The sequence below is a fragment of the Pipistrellus kuhlii genome, unplaced genomic scaffold, assembly GCF_014108245.1.
Source record: "Pipistrellus kuhlii isolate mPipKuh1 unplaced genomic scaffold, mPipKuh1.p scaffold_m20_p_1, whole genome shotgun sequence".
NCBI classification, from domain to species: domain Eukaryota; kingdom Metazoa; phylum Chordata; class Mammalia; order Chiroptera; family Vespertilionidae; genus Pipistrellus; species Pipistrellus kuhlii.
Window position 1 is genome coordinate 33,444,171 of NW_023425404.1, and position 24,610 is coordinate 33,468,780.

The 24,610-nt window shown below is 41.2% G+C and overlaps 1 protein-coding gene across 8 annotated transcripts in view; it reads left to right on the forward strand.

Moving 5' to 3' along the window:
• DPP8 (dipeptidyl peptidase 8) overlaps positions 1-13,338 on the forward strand; it is a 56,079-nt gene extending 42,741 nt beyond the window's left edge. For 7 of the 8 annotated variants that reach the window (XM_036438676.2, XM_036438693.2, XM_036438634.2 and 4 more), the window contains 4 exons: positions 178-330; positions 2,030-2,172; positions 3,712-3,823; positions 9,193-13,338. In XM_036438676.2, the coding sequence (XP_036294569.1) occupies positions 178-330; positions 2,030-2,172; positions 3,712-3,823; positions 9,193-9,315 (531 nt within the window). In that variant the 3' untranslated portion in view covers positions 9,316-13,338. The remainder of the gene's footprint in view (positions 1-177; positions 331-2,029; positions 2,173-3,711; positions 3,824-9,192) is intronic. The other variant, XM_036438683.2, reaches the window with a different exon arrangement.
• The last annotated feature ends 11,272 nt before the right edge of the window (positions 13,339-24,610 follow it).

Below are 24,610 nucleotides of genomic sequence, written 5' to 3' on the forward strand. Positions count from 1 at the left end.
ACTAGCAACAGCAACTATAGGCTCCTATCTCTACAGGTTTTAAAAAAGTTTTTTTGGCAATAAATTCTAATCTTAAACTACAGGTATTTTTAATAACTTTTTTTTTTAGCTTCAAAAGCACTCTTATAATGAGACTTTTACTCATTAATCAGTGAAATGGTCTCTCTTTTTTGACAGGGACAAATAGAAATTGATGACCAGGTGGAAGGACTCCAGTATCTAGCTTCTCGATATGATTTCATTGATTTAGATCGTGTTGGCATCCATGGCTGGTCCTATGGAGGATACCTCTCCCTGATGGCATTAATCCAGAGATCAGATATCTTCAGGGTATGTGACTTCCTCACGCACATGTTTTGGTAGTAAGGATAGAATTTTCGGTAAATTGAAAAATGATGATTTTTCTGAAGTTTTACAGGGTTGGCATTATTATGGAATGTTAGTGTTTCTGTGTTTTTGTTTTTGTTTTTATCTGTTTGTTTTGCTTTTTAATCCTTACCTAAGGATTTTTACCCCCATTGATTTCTGGAAAGAGTGGAAGGGAGGAAGGAGGGGGAAAGAGGAGAAAAACGTGGACATGAGAGAGACACATTGATTGGTTGCCTCTCCTACATGCCGCTACTGTAATGTGACCAGACATCCCGCTTTTGGCGGGACAGTTCCGATTTTTAGGAATTTGTTCCGGGTCCCAAGACATTTTGAAAATATCCAAAAGATTTAAAAGAATCTTTCCAAAAATCAGGACTATTTAAAACGCTGCGGGATGCGGGACAAATTGTTAAAAATTGGAACTGTCCCGCCAAAAGCGGGACATCAGGTCACCTTACGCTACTGGGACTAGGGAACCTGCAACCAAAGTACGTGAACTTGACCAGACATTGAACCTTTGACTCTCTATTCCTCAGGCTGATGCTGTAACCACTAAGAAAATTGGCCGGAGCGGTTTTTGTGTTTTAATATAATGTGAGATAATAGAAATATTTGTCAACCTGTGTATCCATATAAGCTGTATATTTACATGTTATCTACTTTTTAAAAAACCATTTGTTGCCCTAGCCAGTTTGGTTCAGTGGGTAGAGCGTCATCCTGCAGACTGAAGGGTCCCAGGATCAATTCTGGTGAAGGGCACATGTCCAGGTTACACACTCAATCCCCAGTGTGGGGCGTGTAGGAGGCAGCTGATCGATGATTCTTTCTCATCATTGATGTTTCTGTCTCTCTCTTTTTCCCTTCACTTCTGAAATCAATAACAATATATTTCAAGAAAAAAGATGCTAACAGTTGTTAAGGGAGTGGGAATTATGAGTACTGGGGGTTTTTATATAGGGTAGGGCAAAAACTAAGTTTACAGTTATTCATATGAAAAATAAAATAATTATTAATCATATAAGAATAAACTGTTTTATGTATTCATAAGTATAAACCTACTTTTCTCAATCCTGTATTTCAATAACATGATTTTATTTAATAGTGAAAAATAATTTTCATTTTTAAGAATAAAAATGGCCCTGGCTGATGTTGCTATATGATTAGAGCATCTGCCCACTCATGGTCCCAGGTTTGATTCTGGTCAGGGGCATGTACCTTTGTTGCAGGCACGTCCCCAGTGGAAGGTGTGCAAGAGGCAGCTGATTGATATTTGTAACTCTCTATCCCTCTCCAACCAATAAAAAAAAAAGATTGTTTTTTTCTGAATAAAGCTGACACTTCTAGCACATTTTCCCCAGTGGCAGGAATGAGTTTATACTGAGGCATTCATATGTTCTGATTCAGTCCACCCTTTTAACAAACATGCTCATATTTCAACTAGCCCAGATTAGGGGTTTGGTATACAGCGTGTCTATAGAACAAAACGTGACTCATAAAGTATCTAGTTCTTCACCTTGGCACTCCACTTTGGTTTTTTGAGTGGCCTGAGACCATGTAGCTCCAGTAGTGGATATATTAGCCTATTAATTTGCAATTACAAACCTCTTTGCTAACCGTTCTTTTATGGACCACACTTGCTTATCATTATTGTCTTATGCAGGTTGCTATTGCTGGAGCCCCAGTCACTCTGTGGATCTTCTATGATACAGGCTACACAGAACGTTACATGGGTCACCCTGACCAGAATGAACAGGGCTATTACTTAGGATCTGTGGCCATGCAAGCAGAAAAGTTTCCCTCTGAGTAAGTTCAAGCTTTTAAATTAAGATTATAAATTTAAAATTGTATTTAATAGTAATGAAAACTACAGATACTGTAACCAAGACTAATATTTTATAGAATACTAAAAGGCAGGGGTGATTCTCAAAGCTGAATAATACGCAATTTCTTATCATTTGTGTGTGGGTTTTTTTTTTTTACAATTTATATTTGAAGCAATTTGCTTGTGCTATAAAAGAAGTTTAAGTGCACTACTATTTAAGGTGGAAAATTTTTTATTTCTGCATTATTTTTCAAATAATGTTTATAATTTTTCATTTTCTGGGGACATGCCATTATTATTGACTAGATGCCTGGTGCACGAATTTGTGCACCAGTGGGGTCCCTTGGCCTGACCTGCAGGATCAGGCCAAAACTGGCTCTCCAACATCCCTCAAGAGGTCCTAAGAGAGGGCACAGGCCAGGCCGAGGGACCCCATCCATGCAGTCAGGGCTGGTGAGGGATGCAGGAAGTTGGCCAGTAGGGGAGGGTCCGCAGGAGGGCTCCAGGGTTTATCTGGCCCGGCCTGTCTTGCTTAGTCCTGATTGGCTGGACCCCAGCAGCAAGCTAACCCACTAGTCAAAGCATCTGCCCTCTGGTGGTCAGTGCATATCATAGCAACTGGTTGACCAATGTACTCTCTGCCCCCTCATGGTCAGTGCATGTCATAGCGAGCAATTGAGCTGCCTTAGCATATAATTAGCATATTGTGCTTTGATTGGTTGAACTGGACACTTAGAGCATATTAGACTTTTATTATATAGGATGTGTGCTAATATCTTAATAGGAATTGTACAATGTTCTTTTTATTGTTTAAATATTTAATACATATAGCATCTGGTTAATGTTTTACAAATATATTAATGTTGAAAATGTTGAATCCTTGTTCTAATATCTATATTGATAAAGAGCTAATATGATAATGGTCGGTACATAGTTAACAGGTAATGCCAATGTCATTAGCATATTAGTTGGGTGTTGCTCCAGAGATGGGGTGGAAGCGGGGAGGCGCCGGAGGAGGCGGGACCATCCCGTGCTGGGGAGGGTGAGGTGAGAGCCTATAGTGCCCCCCTCACCAGTTCTTTGCCACCCACCGCTCGCACTCTGAGTGCCCCATGGCCCACTTGCCAGGGGAAGGAGCACAGGGAGGCTTCCATGCTCTCCTCTGGTGCCTGGTGCCATGATGGGATGGAGATGGAGATGGGGTGGAAGCAGGGAGGCGCCTAGAGAAGGCGGGACCAGCCTGAGGTGACTCCAAGAACTGAGGGTGGGGCTTGAAGTGGCGGAGAAGGCCAGAGGGTTTGGGGCTGGGCCAGGCATGCTGGAGCTCTGCGCGGACAGGTTCTGGTGTCAAGGCAGGGCTGCAGGTAGGTGGGCGGCGCCGCGAAATTTCAAATCGTATGCTGGGCTCCTAGTAGTTGCAATATAAGGAGGTTAGCATAGTTAATTGTGATTAGATTAAAGGAGTGAAGTGGTTTTCTCAAACTATTTTGCCTAATCCTCTGATATTTCCATTTCTCCAGACCAAATCGTTTACTGCTCTTACATGGATTCTTGGATGAGAATGTCCATTTTGCACACACCAGTATATTATTGAGTTTTTTAGTGAGGGCTGGAAAACCATATGATTTACAGGTGAGTTTTTCTACATTTTTTAAATAAATAGTGATTAATGGTTGATTACTTTAAAATACAATAAATTATGGAGTTAGGCCTAATTTCCAGCTGTGACCATTCTTTGTTTAAGAGACTAAAGTAATAGGCCCAGTTAATAGTACCCCTACTTGGATAAAAATTAAGATTCTGTTGAAGCTAGGCTGAAGACTGGCTTATTGGATTCCATGACCTGTGTATCTGTATATACTTCCAATTTGTAATCGTGGAAGAGATGGCAGGAGTCCATTTAATGTCCTCCTTTGATTTTCTTCTTCCCCATGGAAGGGTGAGGATATGTTAATTGCATTGTTGTGCAAAGGAGTTTTAGGACCTGATTGCATGGTCTTTTTATATATATATTATTGATGATTTCAAAGAGGGAGAAGGAGAGAGAGATAGAAACATCAATGATGAGAGAGAATCATTGATCAGCTGCCTCCTGCACACCCCCTACTGGGGATCCAGCCCACAACCTGAGTGTCCTTGACTGGAATCGAACACGGGATGCTTTAGTCCACATGCTCTCTCCACTGAACCAAACCGGCTAGGGCTAAATGTGTCTCTCTTTTTTTTTATAATATATATTTTTACTGATTTCAGAGAGAAAGGGAGAGGGAGAGGTAGAAACATCAATGGTGAGAGAGAATCATTGATTGGCTGCCTCCTACATACCTTCTACTGAGGATCGAGCCCACAATCCAGGCATGTGCAGTTGACTGGAATTGAACCCAGGACCCTTGAGTCTACAGGTCAATGCTCTATTCACTAAGCCAAACCAGCTAGGTCTACATGGTCTTTTAATTTAATTTTATATTGATATTAGAGTAGAAACCAGAAAGTTATTACGCACCTTCATTGCTCCATTACTCAAATAAAAAGGTTTTAAAAACTCCTCTTTTCGTTCTATTTCTTACAGAGATTATATGCTCATAAGAAATGAAAATATTACTTTTTCCTTTTTTGTTTCAGTTGGTAAACTATTAGATATTTGTGTAGAGCAGCAATTATCAATCATTTTGGTTCCCTTTACATATCAGCTTTTGTTTATGTGATTTATGTCTATCAGTATTTCTTATATAAGATATTAGAACTATTAAAAATGTTAAGCCTTGGCTGGTGTGACTCAGTTGGTTAGAACGTCATCCTGTGTGCCAAAAGGTTGCTGATTCAATTCCTGGTCAGAGCACATACCCAGGATGTGGGTTTGATTCCCAGTTGGGGTGTGTACAGGAAGCTATCCATCAGATCAATGTTTTTTTCTGTCACTCTTTATCCCCCCTTCCTCTTTCTCTAAATCAACTTTTAATTTTTTTTTAATTTAAAATATTTATTTATTTAAAGCTATTACATGCTAACAAAAATCACATTTTTATAGGAGGGGGGAGACTATTTCCTAAAACAAAACAAATTTACTCAGGAAAGTAGCATTGCTTTACATTTTTGTAAATTCCCTTAATGTCTGGCTTAATAAGGAAGATACCTGTATTTTCATAGTTACTTCCAATGCAGTCTGTTGTAAAATGTTTTGGTTAAATGAAGAAAATTCAGCCTCACAGAATATGTATTTAAGAAATGGGAAGTTTAGCCTATTCAGATAATTGTGGTTATTCTTCTTTGATACTACAATACTTGGACAAATGGTAGTTTTTTAAAGGTTTTTGTGTAGAATCTGAGTCATATCTATAAACTTTTCATACTCTGTTACATTATCATCTGTTAGAGCTTGTACTTCAAATGGATCTTTTACTGTGCATTGGTCATCTGGAAAATATCGGTTTACTGTGTTATGCCAATCTTCTGAATGTTGACTCATTTAATTATATAGTATTTTAAAATCTCATGAAAATTTCACTGATCTCGTCAGAAAAGTCTCAAGTGCATATTGGGAAGTTCATGAACTAGTAGTGGTAGATGTAAATTTTCCAAAATTTTAATTTTTTTCTTAAAAACTCAAAATTTATCATTGGCGCCCGGCCTGTGTGGCTCAAGATGGTTGAGTGTCATCCCATGGACTAAACCCATCACACTCTGTGGCCCAGCGGTTGAGAGTCAACCTATGAACCAAGAGGTCATGGTTCGATTCCCAGACAGGGTACATGCCTGGGTTTTGTGGTCGATCTTCATGGGAGGGGCGATGGGTGGATGTGCAGGAGGCAGCTGATAGGTGTGTTTCTCTATCAGTATTTCTATTTCCCTTCCTCTCTCTGAAATCAATAAAAATATTAAAAAAGAAAAAAGGCAAATAAGGAATATGTGCACTACCAACAACAAATTTATCATCAGCAACAAATACTGTCAGTGTTATCCTTGAAGTGACCAAGATCACTTCATTTATTTTTTTAAAAATACTTTGATTTTTTACAGAGAGGAAGGGAGAGGGATAGAGAGCCAGAAATATTAATGAGAAACATCGATCAGCTGCCTCATGCACACCCCCCACTGGGGACGTACCCGCAAGCAAAGTACATGCCCTTGACTGATATCGAACCTGGGACCCTTCAGCCCGCAGGCCAATGCTCTATCCACTGAGCCAAACCGGTTACGGCACACTTCATTCATTTTGAGAAAATGTTTGCCTTTTCTGAATTATCATAATTGTCAGCCATTCTTTCATTTAAAAATAAAGTTTCATTTAGAAAGTGGCAGTTCAGCTTGGAACTCAGTTGCACACATTGTTTTTCTTGAGACATTTGATAGCATAAGTAATTTATGTGTTCTTTCCATTTCATCACCACAGAATGTTTTTTAAAAATCTCAAGAGTTGCAATTTAAGAAAATTTAATTCTAATTTTTTTTGAGACTTATATGAAATTGGCATTTTTTTCTTTTTACTGCAATTATGTGGTGGTGAAAAATACAATGGCTTTTAATACAATTTAATGTCATTGCCTTGGTTCATACTAAGGCACCAGCACTGTTACCATTGCTTTTGCATTACTAACACAAATGCCAACCCAGGAAATAAAGGCAAGTAATATTTCAGTATTATTCTGAAAGTATTAATAGTTTGTGTGTCTCTTGAAAGTCTGTTTGAGAACCCAAAAAGTCTGCAGACCACACCTGAAGAAGAACCATTGGTCTGCACAGAAATCCTGTAAGCTTAGTGATATATAGGGAATTATAAACGAAGCGAGGGTCTTACATTTAAGCCTTTACTGCATTTTAAGTTTATTCTTATATATGCTGTAAGAAGGTGGTGCCATTTGTTTGTTTGTTTGCTTATTTATTTATTGCATGTGTCTGTCCAATTTCCCAACACCATTTATTGTATAGACTGTCTTTACCTCACTTATGGGTATATATTTGAAGAAACCCAAAACATTAATTCAAAAGAATATATGCACCCCTATGTTCATTGCAGTGTTATTTACAATAGCCAAGCTATGAAAGCAACCTAAGTGCTCATAATAGACAAGTGGATAAAAAAGCTGTGATACATATATATATACAATGGAATATTACTTGGTCATAAAAAGGAATGAAATCTTATCATTTGCAACAGCGTGGATGGACCTAGAGAGTATTATGCTAAATAAGTCAGATATATAAAGACAAAATACCAAAGGATTTCACTTATATATGGACTCTAAAGAGCAAAATATTGGGTCGGCAGCTAAGTAATTGCGGATTTTTAAAAGAAAATCAAAGACAATTTTTTCATGGAACTAAATAACTTTATTCTGTAATGTATTGCCAATTTTGATCAATGACCTTTTGCCATCTTTCAGGCAGCATCATAATCCCACGTTCAAAAAAGTTCTGGTTTTTATTAGCAAAAAACTGAATCAGGTACGATTTGACATCATCATCATTATTGAAATTTTTACCATTCAAGGAGTTTTGTAAAGATCAAAACAAAAAGTAATCAGATGGTGCAAGGTCAGGACTATATGGTGGATGTGGCAAAACATCCCAACCAAGCTCCATTAATTTTTGCCGAGTGACCAAATATGTGTGTGACCTTGCATTGTCATGATGGAATACAACACCTTTTCGATTTGTCAATTCGGGCCGCTTTTCTTCAACTGCATTGTTTAATTTCGTTAGTTGTTCAATGTAGACATCAGAATTGATCGTTCGGTTGGGTGGTAAGAGTTCAAAGTAGACAATTCCTTTGTAATCCCACCAAACTGATAACAAAACCTTCTTTTGATGAATATCAGCTTTTGAATATAACACCAGGTTGTTTGAGTTGGTTCACCTGGCCTGCTCCACGGTCTTTTCCGCTTGATATTGTTGTAAACAACCCATTTTTCATCGCCAGTTATCAGTCGTTTTAAAAATGGATCATTTTTATTACGTTTCTTTAGCAAATCGCAGCTGCTAATGCGTTGCGTTAACTGTGATTCTTTCAGTTCGTGAGGAACCCATGTATCGAGTTTTTGAACATAGCCAAGTTGTTTTAAGTGATTTTCAATGCATGTATGTGATACATGAAGCTTCTCTGCAATCTCACGTGTTGTACTGTGACAGTCCGAATTGATTATTGCTTTGATTAGGGTGTCATCAACTTCAACTGGACTACCAGAGCGTTTTTCATCTTTGAGTGAAAAATCACCAGAACGAAATTTGGCAAACCAATTTTGACACTGCCGTTCTTTTAAGGCTTCGTCACCATAAACAGCACATAACTTTTTATGAGCTTGCGATGCGTTTTTCCCTTTGAGGAAATAAAAAAGCAAAATATGACGAAAATGTTCCTTTTGATTTTCCATTTTTCAATGAACGCCAAACGAAAATTACAAAACAGATCAAAAAACTTTTTTTACTGATTAACAGCTGAATAGCCAACTATCAAATAACAAAATGTGTTTTACATTTGTACTACGTCTGCAAACCTAAAAATTCAACTGAAGCCATATATGTGTAAACCCGCAATTACTTAGTTGCCGACCCAATAGAAGCACACTCAGAGATACAGAGATCAGACTTATGGTTGCCAGAAGGGAGGTTGGGTTGGGTGGCTGGGTGAAAAAGGTGATGGGATTGTGAAGTACAAATTGGCAGTCACAAAATAATCATGGGGATTTAAAGTACAGCTTGGGGAATAGACTCAATAACATTGCAATAACCATGTAATGTGCCAGTGGGTTCTTGAAATACAGGGGTCAGGGGACCACTTCGTAAAGTATATGATCATCTAGCCACTGCGCTGTACATGTGAAACGAATATAAAATAACACTGAATTTAAACTAATTGAAAAAATAATGTAAAAAGAGGAGAGGTGCCTATTGATAGGATATATATGTGTGTAATATCTTGGAGAGGGTATGCTTATATTATTAATCCTGTCGAAATCTTTGGAAGGAGATGTATTATTAAGTTCTTATTTTTTGTTGTTGTTAAGATCTATCCTCAGGAGAGACACAGCATAAGAGTTCCTGAATCTGGAGAACATTATGAACTGCATCTTTTGCACTACCTTCAAGAAAACCTTGGATCACGCATTGCTGCTCTGAAAGTGATATAATTTTGACCTGTGTAGAATTCTGGTATACACTGGCTGTTTAACCAAATGCGGGGGTTTAATCAATAGAAAGTATAGAATTAATCATCACATTTTGATATCTGCCACATAACATTTACTTCTAAAAGTATATTTGGTGCCATGCAGGCATGAACAATTCATAGATGATAATCTGATACTTTTGACCATACACACAGAAAATTGAATGACACATATTTCTAAGGGACCCAGCAATACCTTGAGAATTACTGAAAGAAAGAAGACATTAGCGCTATATATCCACATTACCCTTTCCTTCTCCCCCCACTTTTAATAGCATTATAAGCCTCATGGACTTAGTGTATTTTTACAGAACTTTTGAGTTTGTAAAATATGATGATATTAGTGATTGGTTGGTTCAATTCCAGAATCTGACTAGTTACAGATTTGATAGCACTTAAATGTAATTGAATAGCTTAAGCTTCATTGCTTGGGGTGTATCCAGCATGTTATGAACTAATCACTATTAAACCTATGACTTAACCAGTCAATGATGATTTTTCAAGGAAAACAGTGGCCTCCTAAAGACACATATTTTGTTCATTCATGTTCTGACCGGTTTTTAGCCAATTTTAACTGTACCTAGTATAAATAGTTCTCTTTGATGAAATGGCAGAGTGAGTTTTTCCTTTTCCTATATGTAGCATGTATTTAATTAATTAGTCTTATAATATTGATAATTATAGGCAAAACATTTTTAATCAAATGATTAGAGCTTAAATATTTACTGGTGATTTATTTTCCTTTAGGAAAAGGAAAAAGTACACATTTACTTGTGTTCTTCAGAAAATGTAGTGGTGCCAGTTTCCATTGGGTATTTCCTTACTAAAATGTTCCAGGGTTTTAGAGATGGAAAGGAACCTCAGTAGGGTCGGGGAGACCAGGGAGTGGAGAATGACAGGGAAAGGAGAAGGCGAGGAAGGTCTTCTCAAGGACAGAAATATAATCTGACCCAAAGTCCTCATGAAAAAGTCCGGAAAGTAAAATTTAAAGTAGAATGTTAAGGAAACTAGAATTTAAAAATTACTCTTTTTATATTTATGGACTATAATGTTATTCAGGAGAGGAAAAGTTCCTTAAGTGTTGCTTTTATAATTCTAAATTCTAATTTTTTGTTATTTTTTTTTAGTTTAGAAACCTTACAAATTTAAACTGTTTTGATCCTCTTTTAATTATTTGAGCATAATTTAGATATTGTGAGCTTAAAATAAAAAGGTTTCTAGAACAATCTCTTTACCATAAACTGATCCCCAACAAGCCATGTCTCTTTTTCAGTGCTCAAAGCCCAGAGCAGTTTGTTGAATGGCCATGACATTTCTGGGTTGGCTAGCTGTAAAGCTCACAGGCTTGCAGGTACTGATTGGAATCTGTCCCCTGGAGTCCTGGGTGCAGATGGGTTACATTGGAGCCAGTAGTGGAGAAGGCACCCGAGTTTGACCCTGTTTATCACAAACTTCAGTGTTTGGCAAGTTGCTACTAGTTTTTCAAACAACGCTCCAAGGAAATTGGTGTGTTGTGTTTTTTTTTTCCACTCTCCCTCTCACCACTACAGAGGAGATTTCTCTGATAGAGAGCATAGCCCCCATTAGTAAGAGTGGTAACTGTGCATCAGAGGTAGCTTGATCAGTGAGGGCCAGGTGGGAGTGGGGGGAGTCCAGAAGGCAGGGAGACCTGGTGGTTCTGTCCACGGGAAGGGAAAGGTTTGCTGTTTGTGTATTTATACTGTATAATAGGTGCCACAATTTCCCCTTTTGTCTGTATATGTATTGACTTTTTTGTTTATGATATTTTCCCATGCGAAGACTTGTTTATATTTTTTTCAATGTTAAATTAAATTGATTTGGGTAACTTCTCTTCCCCAAGAAAGTATTTTCCCACCAGACTTAAGTATATATCTGATGGTTGAAAGTGGTTTTGTTTGTGAACTAGTTGGCATCTAAGGATCTATCCTTATATAAATGTAGAAACGGTGTGGACAGTGGCTTTTAGACAGTTATCCATTTGAAGCCTCTTACCCATTAAGGCTATTTCTTCAAAATAGCATCTCTTATTTTACCAAAACCAACCTTTACAAACCTCATGCATTCTTGAATTCACAGGTTTTCCTTTGCATCTTGCCTTCTCCTTTCCTTCTGTCACAAGGAATGCTTCTGTTATAATTCCCACTTACATCCAGTCTCCTTCTATAGAGGGAAAAATACCTGACTGAAGTCACTTGCAGAAAGAGAGCTTGACTAAATTTGTTTTAAACTGATGTGAAAAACATTCTAGTCAATTCAAGCAATCAGTAGAAATATCACTAAAACTATTGGCCCCCTGTCCACAGGTTACAACTTAAAAGGCAGGAGTATATAAAAGTAGCAGCAGTTTTGATGAGAGCCAAAAAGCACTAGGTTAAACATCAAATGGGGTTTTTGTAGGCTTAATAAATGGGTGCACTTGATCAACCATTGGCAGGTATCGTTGCCTATGCATTGTTAAGCCTGTAGGTCTCAAAATCTAAAATTAACCTGGAACACTTAACTAAAAGAAATGGAGTCTTGAACCCTTCTCTTAGAAATTTGGATTTGGCTTATTTGGGCAGAGACCAGGAATCTATATTTCTAAGAAGCTTTCCAGGTGGTTCTAAAGCAAGCCATTTGTGGGCTGCTTTAAGAAACTTCTGTAGAAAAGGGAGTTGGATTAAGAAGATAATGGTTAATTTTTATACTGGACTGACTTACGAGATCCTAAAACAAAAGACCATCTGCTCACCTGTGGTAACCATTGGTCCCCTCTCACTCTAAAAGAAGCAGAAGGCGTTGACTGTGTCCCCTCTGTCTGGAGAGTCCTTTTGGAATGAAGGTTTTTCCCTCTGCCGTTCCTGGCTCGTGTCCAAAGCCTCATACAAAAGGATGAAGTCAGTGCATGCGTTACTTTTTAAAAGAATGAAATATAGATAATGATACTTACTTTTTTTTACTACTTGCTTTATTCCTTACGGATGGTGTAGCCTACCTCTCTGTAACATCTTTCTCTCATTAGGTGGAATGATTCCTATAAGGTCTCTTCTTATTCCAGAATCATACATTTTTCAAGCTATTATATCTTTGCTGTAATCTAATATTCTTTGTTAGAGGAGAAACCTACATATATAAAGAGAAGAATATATACCCATGGCCAGTTAGTGCTCAGTTGGTACTAGACTCCATCCAGAAGTCCTGACTCATGGTAGTTAAATATGTAGAAAAGGCGAATTTTTAAAGAAGTATTTATTAATATATTCCTATGAAACATTTTAAAGTTAAAACATAAAATGGTTAATTTTTCCATTCTAAAGTAAATGCTAAGCATGCTTATTAATGAAGCTGTACTTCTCAGTATATGACATTCTGAAATTAATTAAAATTGCTGTGCTAAATGTGTCTTCCTTGGTGTAGTGGGGGGATTCGGGGATTGGGATATAGAGTGCTTGCTTAAGCCTAGGAGCCCAACTTAGAGCTATTTGAGGTAAGAGACATGGCCCTATATAAACTAAGATGTGTGATTGTTCATTTCTGGCAGACATAAAGGAATAAGGAAACTTCCTTAACTTCCACTTTCCAACCCCTCCCGGCCTCACTGATCCATCATGCAGCCTGAAATGCGGAGACATGTTAGTGCAAGGTGCTGGCTCCTGCTTATCTGTCAAGAGCCAGCTCTAGGGAATCATTTCAGAAGTCCTTACAGACAGAGAAAAAGTAGTGTTCATGTGTTTGTTTTTAAATAACCCCAAAAATTTATGTTTGTATTCAGCATAATTGGAGTTCAGGTCTTTAATTTTAGAACATAAAGTGCCTGCTGTTTTAAGCATTGACTTGTACAAAAAGAATTGCATGTCTCACACCAGTAAGTTTATGGGTTTTCTCATTTTCAGCTACATAGCTTTTAATCATGTAAAGCAAAACGTTAGTTTTGTCACATTTTATTACAGGTTCTTTGTTGCAATAAAGATGCTGCTAAAATTAATTGATGTAAACTCTCCTTTTTTCCCCCGTTACCTATTTGTTGTCTTGATTAGTGGCAACTGTGGAGTGATGAATACACATGAACAAGGTCATGTGCTTGCAGTGGAGAAGGGAGACTGTGAGTGATGACGAGGAGCTTCTAGTCCTATAAACACAAACCAAAGGGAGGTGTGCAGAGATTGCTTTGTACCTGCAAGTGGTTCCCAGCACCAGCAGTTGGTACTGCCAGGGGAGGTGGAGCTTGGAGCCAGTGATTGGCATGTCCTCCCAGAGCAGCTAGCTGCGAGTTTCTTGGAAATGCCACTCAGGGTTGATAGTGATTTCTGCACATTCCCCGGGAAATTTTAAGGGAGTTCAGTATAATGCTTTTTCCCCCAGATTTTTCTTGTACAACTCTCTGGTCTTTTGAAGCTGTACTAGAGAAAGGGTGGGGAGAAATAAGCAGATAAACTCCTCTAAAATTAGTATGCTTTGGCTTTTGATAATCTTCCCAGAACAGACCTATAATCCTCTGAAGTATGCAAAATATTGCATGAATGAATGGAGGTACGTTCTTGGAAGAAGGGCTTTGACTTTATCAGATTCACAAAAGGATAAGAACCAAAAGAACGACTTATATTATACATTTGAATCTTACTTAAACTTTAATTTGTATACTAAAATTATTAGGAATAAAGATGACCTTGAAACAGTAATGCTATAGAGCAGCATTTTTCAACCGCTGTTCCGCGGCGTCTGGTGTGCCGTAGGTGCAGACAAGAATTTTATAATTTTTCACTATTTTGTTTACTTAATATTTCATAATAAAGTAATTATAAAATACTTTCTTTGTGTTTATTTGATTCCTATTCAAGAGAATTACTTTATATATAGTCAATATAGGCACAGAGTTAAATTTTTTAACATTTTCTAATGGTGGTGTGCCTCGTGATTTTTTTCATGAAACAAGTGTGCCTTTGCCCAAAAAAGGTTGAAAAACACTGCTATAGAGCAATGGTTTCTTTTCTAACCTTTTTACTTTATGACTAAATAAATAAAGACATTTATATGACACTGTGATTAAGATACACTGGATTAGCCTGTTGAGACTGCTTGTTTACATTTCAACCAGAAATGACCAGCCAGGCCCACCCAAGCTCTAAAGAGTAACCATAATCCATTTATGGCATTCTGAGAAACATAAAGACTATCTTGGGCCCCACCAGTGTGGCTCAGCCATTTAGCATCAGCTCAGGAACCAAGAAATAGCCAATTCACTTCCCAAACAGGGCATATGTCCAGGGTGCAGGCTCAAGCCTCCAGTCAGGTGGGGGCATGCGGAAAGAAGCTGATGGATGATGATGTTCCTCTCTCATTGATGTTTCTATCTTTTCCTCTCTTTCTAAAAGTCAATAAAAACATTTTTTAAAATAATTATTAACTTGAAAAAAAAGACTACCTTGGTCTCTTAAGTTAGCCTGGATTTAATGCTAATAAAAAACCAGCTTTCAATCTAGCCATACATTCTGCAAAGACTGTTCTCAGGTGCAAGCTCTAGGGCTCCAGTGCTCCAGTCCTGTGGTTGGTAAACTACGGCTCTCGAACCACATGTGGCTCTTTGGCCCCTTGAGTGTGGCTCTTCCACAAAATACCACGGCCTGGGCCAGTCTATTTTGAAGAAATGGCGTTAGAAGAAGTTTAAGTTTAAAAAATTTGGCTCTCAAAAGAAATTTCAATCATTGTACTGTTGATATTTGGCTTTGTTGACTAATGAGTTTGCCGACCACTGCTCCAGTCAGATCAGAGCAAGTGCTCTGGCCTTGAAGCCTTTGGACTTCCTGTTGGCCTAACCTCACCCACTCAGTGGTTATGAAAAAGCATTGTTTGATCCCATACTATTGTAGTTACTAGAGCAGAGTTGAAACAGCTACTGTATGAGACGCATAAACATAATTTTAGTTTGGCCTTTGAGTGGTTTGGGGAATCACCAGGATTTAAATGTTCATCAACCTAGTTCTATCCACAGATCTGGTACATGGCCCTGCCTCCCTGGAAGAAGTTGAACTCCCATTGAAATGCAGAGGAAGGGATTCCACTTCGACACAATGAGATTGTTGAGTTTGCTATGAGCTTCTTACTGAAAGATGCTCTCTAAGTTGGCTCCTAGACTTGAGTTCTTGAAATAGAAGTTTGGGGAAACAATTAGCGAGGATATTTGTCCTTAGCCAGTTCCAAGAATTGCCCACCTCTTTCCACTTTCACTGGAAAAGCACCTTACAGAAGTACATAATTTCACATTCTACTCACAGTGACACTTCTTTGTAGGAAGGTCCTCTGGCCAGGTGGTTTCTGGAATCACACTGCCCTTCTATAAAAGGAACTCCTAGTATTGGCTAGGCTGTTGGCCATATCCATGGTCATCGTTGCCCCCCTAAGTGTGCATATGGAATGCTTCTGTCTGGTTCAATCGGGTACTTAATGAAGTGTTACCACACCAGTTAATTGCTCTGTATTGTCTCCACCATCCATTCGTCATTCCTGTTGCTCCTGCTTCAGTCTAGGACTGCAGGTCATGCTGACTGCAGCTTCTCTTTCACTAGCCTGAATTGGAGATGAAGATTAAGAATTTCACAGATGAGTTTCTAATTAATTTCCTTTCACTGTGCACGAATCCATGCACCTGGCCACTAGTGTTGAATAAAAGTGGGCATCCTTGTTGTGTTTTTGATCATGGAGGAACAACTTTCAATTTTTCACTGCTGAGTATAATGTTAATAGTGGGTTTGTTGTATATTACTTCTCTTATGCTGAGGTTGGTTTTTACATTTCTCAAAAAAAAAAGATATCGAAAAAGAGAAACTCCTAAAAGAAGACGACGAGATTGGAAATGAGAATGCTGAGCTTGGAGATGGTGGAATTTCATCTGAACATATATATCTCTATTGAAACTTTGTCATCTTTTGATTCATACTAGAGGTTTAGAAAATATCATTGTCTATGTCCAAATAGGGCAACACTGACTTATATTCCATTTTCAAATAAATTGTCCAATAATAAATACTTTGCTCAACCTCTTAAAAAAAAAAAAAAAAAAAAAGAATTTCACAGATGAATACCTGTTTATTTGTTTTTTTAAATATTTTATTGATTTTTTTACAGAGAGGAAGGGAGAGGAATAGTTAGAAACATCGATGAGAGAGAAACATCGATCAGCTGCCTCTTGCACACTTCCTACTGGATGTGCCCACAACCAAGGTACATGCCCTTGTTCCTAGGATCTTTCAGTCCACAGGCCAACACTCTAACCACTAAGTCAAACCAGTTAGGGCTGAGTACCTATTTTAATGAGAAATAACTTGGTTTTGAACATGAAAATAAAAGAATTCCAAGTGACTCTAATCATCCGAGAGATGCAAATCAAAACGACAATGAGGTACCATCTCACATCTGTCAAACGGCTATCATTAAGTGCAGACAAGGATGTGGAGAAAAAGGAGCCCTTGTGTACTGCTGGTGGGAATGGTGCAGCAACTGTGAAAAACAGTATGGAGTTACCACAAAAAATTAAGAAATGGAACTCCCATTTGACTCAGTAATCCCACTTATAGAAATATATCCCAAGAAATAAAAAACACCGATCAGAAAGGACATATGTACCCCTGTGTTCATAGCACAATTTACAATAGCTAAAATTTAGATACAGCATAAGTACCCATCAGCAGATGAGTGGATTAAGAAACAGTGGTACATCTACACGATGGAATACTATGCTGCTGTAAAAAAAAAAACACACTCATCATTTGCAACAGCATGGATGGACATGGAGAGCATTATGCTAAGTGAAGCAGTTGGAGAAAGAATACATGATCTCATTTATGGAATATAATGAACAACATAAACTTAAGAACAAAAATAGATCCAGAGACATGAAACAGACTCAAACTTCAGAGGGAAGGCAGGTTAGAGTAGGGGTGGGGTGGGGGTAAGAAATCAACCAAAGGGCTTGTAAGCATAACCAATGGACACAGACACTAGGGGGTGAGGGCATGTACTGGGGGTGGGGGTGGCCGGGGAGAGGTCAATGGGGGGGAAAGGAGACAAATATAATACTATATGTAATACTTCAAACAATAAAACAATTTTTAAAGAGTAAAATAATATTTTAAAAAAGAAAAAAGAATTCAACTTATTACTCAACAAATATTTGGTAACAACCTTGTGCCAGGCCTGTGCCAGGCTGTGAGAAAACAACGATGAAGAGGACCCAGCCCTTGTTCTCTGGACCAACTTCACCTCCTATCTCACTAGCAGGTCACAGCCACTTAAAGGCATGATGCATTCTCTTTGCTGCTCCAGTGCCTAAGTTGTGCCTGACATTCAAGGCCCTGTGTCACCTGACTCAACTATCCCCCTTCCTCCCCCCCACCCCAGGCTCTTCACTACAAACAGTTAGACCCAAGTGCCTCTTGGCATCCCCTGGAGCTTGTTGGGAACCTCCCTCACCTGGGATGGGCAGCATGGCAAATGGTACCAGCACTGGCTTTGGAGCCTGGCTTCAATCCTTGCCTCTGATTCCTGCTTGCTTTATAGGCTTAGGCATATTTACATAACATTCTGACCCCCAGTTTCCTTAGGTGTGAAATAGGAATAACAACAGAACTCTCCTTAACAGTTTGTCGTGAGGATTAAGTTCACTTACTATACTACAATGCCTGCGTGCCTGGTGTGCAATAAAAGTACTCAGTAAACAGACCTCAGGTTTAGCACTTCGTTTTATAATGTACCCTTTGCCCCTGGTTTTGCTTCTCCGGTTAGATGACAGACTCTGAGAGTAGGCATTATATGACACTTGGTTAATTCTCTACATTATACCGACTACAGAGGTAGATATGTAGGAATCACTAGCTAATGCTTGAGTACCAAAAAAATCTTTTGACCTTCCTCAGTTAGGGTTGTCTGATTGATAGATTATAGGTTCCTAAGCACCCATCTACCAATTTACTGCAAAAGAAACCAAATTCTCCTAATTTAAGCATTTAGCACTCCTTCTTCGAACTGTCATCGGGATTTTTTTCTTTGAAGCGTTAGGTCTGGAGGAGTGGTGCTTCTCGGCCCTGGTTGCTCTCATAGTTGCCAGAGGCGCGTTTAAAAAATGTTGATGTCTGAGTTGCTCCTGGGATCAATTAATCAACATGGGCCAGGGGTGTGTGTAGGTCTGCCATCTTTTAATTTCTTTTTATTTGCTCCCTAGGTGATCCTAATGTGCAACCAGAGTAGAGAGCCAGAGCAGATTCTTAGAAATTGTCTCATCTGCTGCGTTACAGATGAGAAGCTGAGGCTCACGGCCGGGCAGTGATTAGACAACAGCCAACCCAGCTGTTTAACGAGAGTCCATGTGCCCTAGCTGGTTTGGCTCAGTGGGTGGAGCATCAACCTGTGGACCAAAGGGTCCCTGGGTTTGATTACAGTCAAGGACATGTACCTTGGTTGCAGACTCCTCCCTAGCCCGGGCCCTGGTCAGGGCTTGTGCAGGAGACAATCATTCTATGTGTTTTTCTCACAGGAATATTTCTCACTGTTTTTCCCTCTCTCTCCCCATCTCCCTAAAAATAAATGGAAAAATATCCTCAGGTGAGGATTAACAACAAAATAAATAAAATAAAATAATCCTATATAATAAAAGCCTAATATGCTAAGTGTCCAACCATTTCTTTGACCATTCGACCAGTTGCTATGATGCCCACTGACCACCAGGGGGCAGATGCTCTGACCAGTAGGTTAGCTTACTGCTGGGGTTTGGCTGATCAGGATTGGGCAAGATGGCCCTGAAGCCCTCCCTCGGTCCCTCCCTGGTTGGCCAACCTCTCGCGGTCCCTCCTTGGCCTCTAAAATATTTCTTCTAATTAATTTCCTTTCAATGTGCACGAATCCATGCACCGGGCCTCAAGTAATAAAGAGAGTCAGTGTTTGAGCCCAAGTCTGCTAGTTCCGTCTTTACCTCCCAGAGCAAGGTTCTCCCAAACCAGAGCTGGGCAGAGGAATTTGCCAAAGTGAGGGAGCCAAGGCCGCTGCCAGGAAACCACAAGGATCTAGGCCTGTCAGTCTTTGCTTCACCCAGAGCAGCTCAGCTTTTTACTTCTGTATGATTGGGGACACATGTTCTGCAGCTTCAAAAAAGAGGTAACCCCAAAAAACACAAGTGATCCTTCCATCAGATGGGGACACTGAGGCCCAGAGGAGACTGCAAAGCCACACAGCTGTTGAGTGGCAGAGCTGGCACCAAAAGGCAGGCTGATGTACATTTTACCCGCCTCAAGTACAGGCGGGTAAAATGACTTCCCCAAAGGCACAGAACTAGTTGGTAGCTGAACAGGGACACTGGGATGCAGTCTCTAGGACACCTACTAAATTTCCTAAAATCTAAGATGTTACTGTATGTAAGATCCTGATATATAAAAAGGAGAATAAGAACGTATCTTAGAATCCAGGAAATGAGGTATTTGCCTGAAATCTGAGTTCCTTCAGGGACTGAGCTCATGCTGAGCAAGCATGTACTGGGTGGGTCTTGGACAAGATTCTCCCTGAACTTGCCCAGAGAAAGGAGGGGGAGCCTGGGAAAGACTAGAGAATTTGGAATCCGATAGACGGGTTCGAGTCCAGCAGTTGTGATCCTGAGCAAGCCCTTTGCTTCTCTAACCTTGGACTCCACAGTGGCGGTCTAATACCCCTTCAGAGTTGCTTGAGGACAAAGTGCCAAGCATAGGCCTAGCAGGGGATGGGGACTTGGAAGTGACTTATGAAGTTCAAGTTGGCACTCCTGTTGTTGATCTGACCTCACCCCCTCTAGGAGTATAGCATTGCCAGTGGGAGCAGACTGCGCTCCAGGACCTGAGCTGCCAGGCCCAAGCCCTGGGGAGAAGATATTGAATAGATGCCGGGTGCGAAGAGGAACATGACTCAGCCCTGGAGATCTTGGGAGAACAGCAGGTCCTGGGACATGAGCAAGAAGGGTGGGTACAGAGCCTCCCTCCCATGGGGGCAGTTGGACTCTGCCTTGGCCTCGAATACTTCCTTGTAGAGGGCCAAATGGGAAGACACCTGGATATTCTGTAGATTGTTGCTGACTGGGCCGCGGATATGGACAGAATCATGTCAGTTGCACTCCCGCCCTGGGAGTGCGGAGATGTTCTTAGTTCCTGGCTTGTGTTTGTCCAGGAGGAAGGAGTGGGTGGAACCTGGGCCCTCCCAGGCTCCTTGTTTTCCAGTGAAACCCCTTGTTGGACTGGAGTATAAATTGAGGTGCTGCTTGGCTTAGGAGTCATCAGTCTGTCTCTCCAGCAGAGGAGGTCAGCGGCCCTCCCAGCTCCCAGCTTGAAATCTATCTCTGTGTTTTCTCTCTTTATTTCTAATATTTCTCAATCCCTGGGCACCTCCACTTAGAACTGGTTCGTTCATCTCTCTCTATCAGTGCAGGGCGCAAAAAAGGGAGATCCCCGACATTAGGTCCCCGCATTCTGGAGCCTAAGCCTGAGCCTAAGGGCCTAAGCCTAAGGGCATAAACCTAAGGGCCTAAGCCTAAGCCTAAGGGCCTAAGCCTAAGGGCCTGAGCCTAAGGGCCTAAGCCTAAGGGCATAAACCTAAGGGCCTAAGCCTAAGCCTAAGGGCCTAAGCCTAAGGGCCTGAGCCTAAGGGCCTAAGCCTAAGGGCATAAACCTAAGGGCCTAAGCCTAAGCCTAAGGGCCTAAGCCTAAGGGCAGAAGCCTAAGGGCCTAAGCCTAAGGGCAGAAGCCTAAGGGCCTAAGCCTAAGGGCCTAAGCCTAAGCCTATGGGCCTAAGCCTAAGCCTAAACCTAAGCCTAAACCTAGGCCTAGGCCTGGTTTGTTCAGATCATTGGTGGCCAAGCTGGCTGAGGCGACAGGACTGGCCAAAGATGTCGACCTAGCTGAGATGTTCTGCCCAATATCCTGCCTGAGAGAGCGCTGAAAGACAGAGAGGGCTTCCCTGCCAGATCCTCCTCAGCGTGGGGCTTGTGGGAGCCCCAGCTCTCCTCTCTACCTTCTCTCCTGCCACTCGCCCATCCCTAGCACCCATGTATGTCCTCGCCGCTCCTTGGTGGGCTGGGAGAAGGCTGCTCAGTGCTGTGTGCGTTGTGTGCTCTGCCTGGAAAGCCCTTCCTGCCCTTTTCCTCCTGCCAGAAGCCACCTGCTTCCTGCTGCCTTCCTGAGCCCCAGCCTTAGCGTTTCTGTGGTTGAACTTCCTCCCTGTAGGATGCTGGCACCAGCTGCAGGTGTGCCTGTCTCCTGCCTGGCACATCGTAGGTGTCCCATGGGCAGCCTGAGAGGATGTGAGGGAGCAGTGGGCCGGCCTGGGTCAGGTGGACATTTGGTTGGTGAGCTGGTCGTCTGCATGATAACCTGTCTTTGCACTTCCTGGTGGAGCCACCGCCAAGGAAACCCTGGTGAGGGTGGGAAGGGACTTCGGGGACACAAAGCCTGGCACCTGGGTCCCCCTCACCCTGAGGACTCTGAAGAGGCATCTGTGGTAGGCACTGGTTTAATAGTGGCAGAGACTTCCTCCCCATGATCCCCCACTTTTCAAAAAGGATAAGTATGGCCAAAACCGGTTTGGCTCAGTGGATAGAGCGTCAGGCTGTGGACTGAAGAGTCCCAGGTTCGATTCCGGTCAAGGGCATGTACATTGGTTGCGGGCATATCCCCTAGTGGGGGTGTGCAGGAGGCAGCTGGTCAATGTTTCTCTCTCATCAATGTTTCTAGCTCTCTGTCCCTCTCTATAAAAAAATCAATAAAATATATATATATTTAAAAAAAGGATAAGTATCAGCTGCCCTTAGCGGACCCCTGAGCTTTCATGCTGGGTGCTGTACGCTGGCTCTGCACAGAGATGGAACTAGAGAAGACAAATCAGCAGATCATGAGAGGAGAGTCTGAGGCTCTTTAAAACAGAAGCCCTGTTTGGTCTGGTGATGGTGGGGACAGGCTGTGGCTCTTGTGGAGGGGGGAGAGGAAGAGGTGGTTGCAGGCTGCAGCGGGAGCCTCGGGCCTCGGTTTGTGTATGAAATGAGAAGCGTAGCTGTCTGTGGTCCTTTCCTGCGTGAAGTTCCACAGGCCTGTGAACGGAGCCAGGCAGGTGGTGTGTTTGGTGCATCCCAGAGGGACCTATGGAACGGTTACCCGGGGTCTGCATGCCGCTTAGAGAGTGCTGTGCGGTAGCTTCGTTCCCACCGGGCCGATGAGGAGGGCTTTCTTTCTTAAAATGGAATCACCGTGAGGGCTGAGGCCAGGCGTGCCTGGGCCTACTGGACAAGTGCATGGCTTATGTCATCTGCAAAGCATGTTCCCGGACCCTGAAAGCACAGATTTCCTTAGACATCTGAAGTATCTTTGTTCTGGGCCCCTGGAGGTCAGCTCGAGGAAGCTGGGGCTGGGGTAGGTGTGGTGTCCAGGGAGGTGTTGGTTTGTTTTGGGAGGGACAGAATGTGTGGCCTTTGTTTCTGCCTCCATAGAGCCTGCCCCTACCCACCCCAGCCCGCCGCTCTCCTACCCCATCTCTCTGCCCCTCGTTGTTATCCCTTCACAGCAAATCAGTTGAGCTACCTCCAATGTCTATCCAATCATGGGGTGTGCACTCCAGATGCCCAGCCCCACTGGGGAGTTGGGAAAAGTGGATTTTAGAGTAGATCTTGACTGGCAGGATTGGGAGGTACGATCAGGAAAACTACTCTGGAAAATAGATAATCCAGGTAATCCACACGAAACAATATATTTTTTATTTATTTATTTTATTAATTTTTTTAATTAAATTATTATCTATTCCCCTGCTCCCACACATACTCTCCTTCCCCAGAGTTCTGTGTCCATTGGTTGCACTTATATGCATGTATACAAGTACTTCGGTTGATCTCTTATCTCCCCCAGATCTCCCTCCCCTCCCCACTGTAATTTGACAGTCTGCTTGTTGCTTTATTTTCTCTATATCTATCTTTTGGTTCATCAGTATATAATGTTCTTTATTATCCATAAATGAGTGAGGTCATGTGGTGTTTCTCTTTCATTGACTGGCTTATTTCACTCAGCATGATGTTCTCCAATTCCATCCAGGTTGCTGCAAATGATGAGAATTCCTTTTTTTTTTTTTTTTTTTGCAGCATAGTATTCCATTGTGTAGATGTATCATAGTTTTTTGATCCAATCATCTGCTGATGGGCACCTAGGCTGTTTCCAAATTCTAGCTATTGTAGATTGTGCTGCTATGAACATAGGGGTGCATATATCCTTTCTGATCGGTGTTTCTAGTTTCTTAAAACAATATTTTTTTTAAGATGTAGAACGTGAAACTATAAGAATGTTAATTTCCTTTTACCTATCAGTATTACTCTTGGGAATTTACTTTAAGGAAATAATTCTAAACAGGAAGAGAACTATATGCACACATTTAGAGCTACATAGCTTAAAATAGCAAAAACCTATAAGTAGCCTACATGTTCCACATGGCATATAATGCATGATATCAAGACACAGTGACTATTGTGCCACCATTAAATCAATATGAAAATTATATCAACTCATGGGGACATGTGGGTTCATTTGGCAGAAAAATGGCTTCTGTCTTAGCAGGCAAAGTTGTACATACATTTGATGCATGCCTACAAACTGATTACATTGGCTGTAATATACATTGGCATAAAGTAAATACTGGGTTTTGGTGGATCGGTTATGAATGGAGTATTTGTGTGTTTGAAATTGCCTTAGAAATATATATAGAGAGAGTCTATGTACTTTGACTTACCATGTCAAAGACTTTGGATCTGGTAGGAAGGAGGCGAGGAGAGAAACACCAAGCCTCTCATCTGTTACCACGAAGACAGAACTGCTGTGTCTGAATCATCTGCACTGCAGAGCTGGAGAGCTCAGATTGGCTAACGTGGGTCGTTTTAATAACTGGAGATCGGACCTCACAGGCCCGCTCACTGTGTAACTGTGGACCCCGCGAGGACCCCGCCCGGCGCAGGCGACTTCCAACGGGCTTCGAGGCCCCGGACAGTGGCTCCCCACCCGGGAGCCAGTGCAGTGGGCATGTGTGCATTGAGGTTGGTCTGTGACCCGCCCACTCACCTGAAGGCTGCCTGGCCCTGCGGATTCTCTCCTCTTCTCTGCAGCTCAAACAGGCTGCTGGGAGGGTGTGCTTTGCAAACTGACTCCCGCAGCCCTGCCTAACCCAGGGGAGCCCTGGTCAGTTCCCGTCTGGGGTGTTTCCAGTGTGGCTCACATTTACTG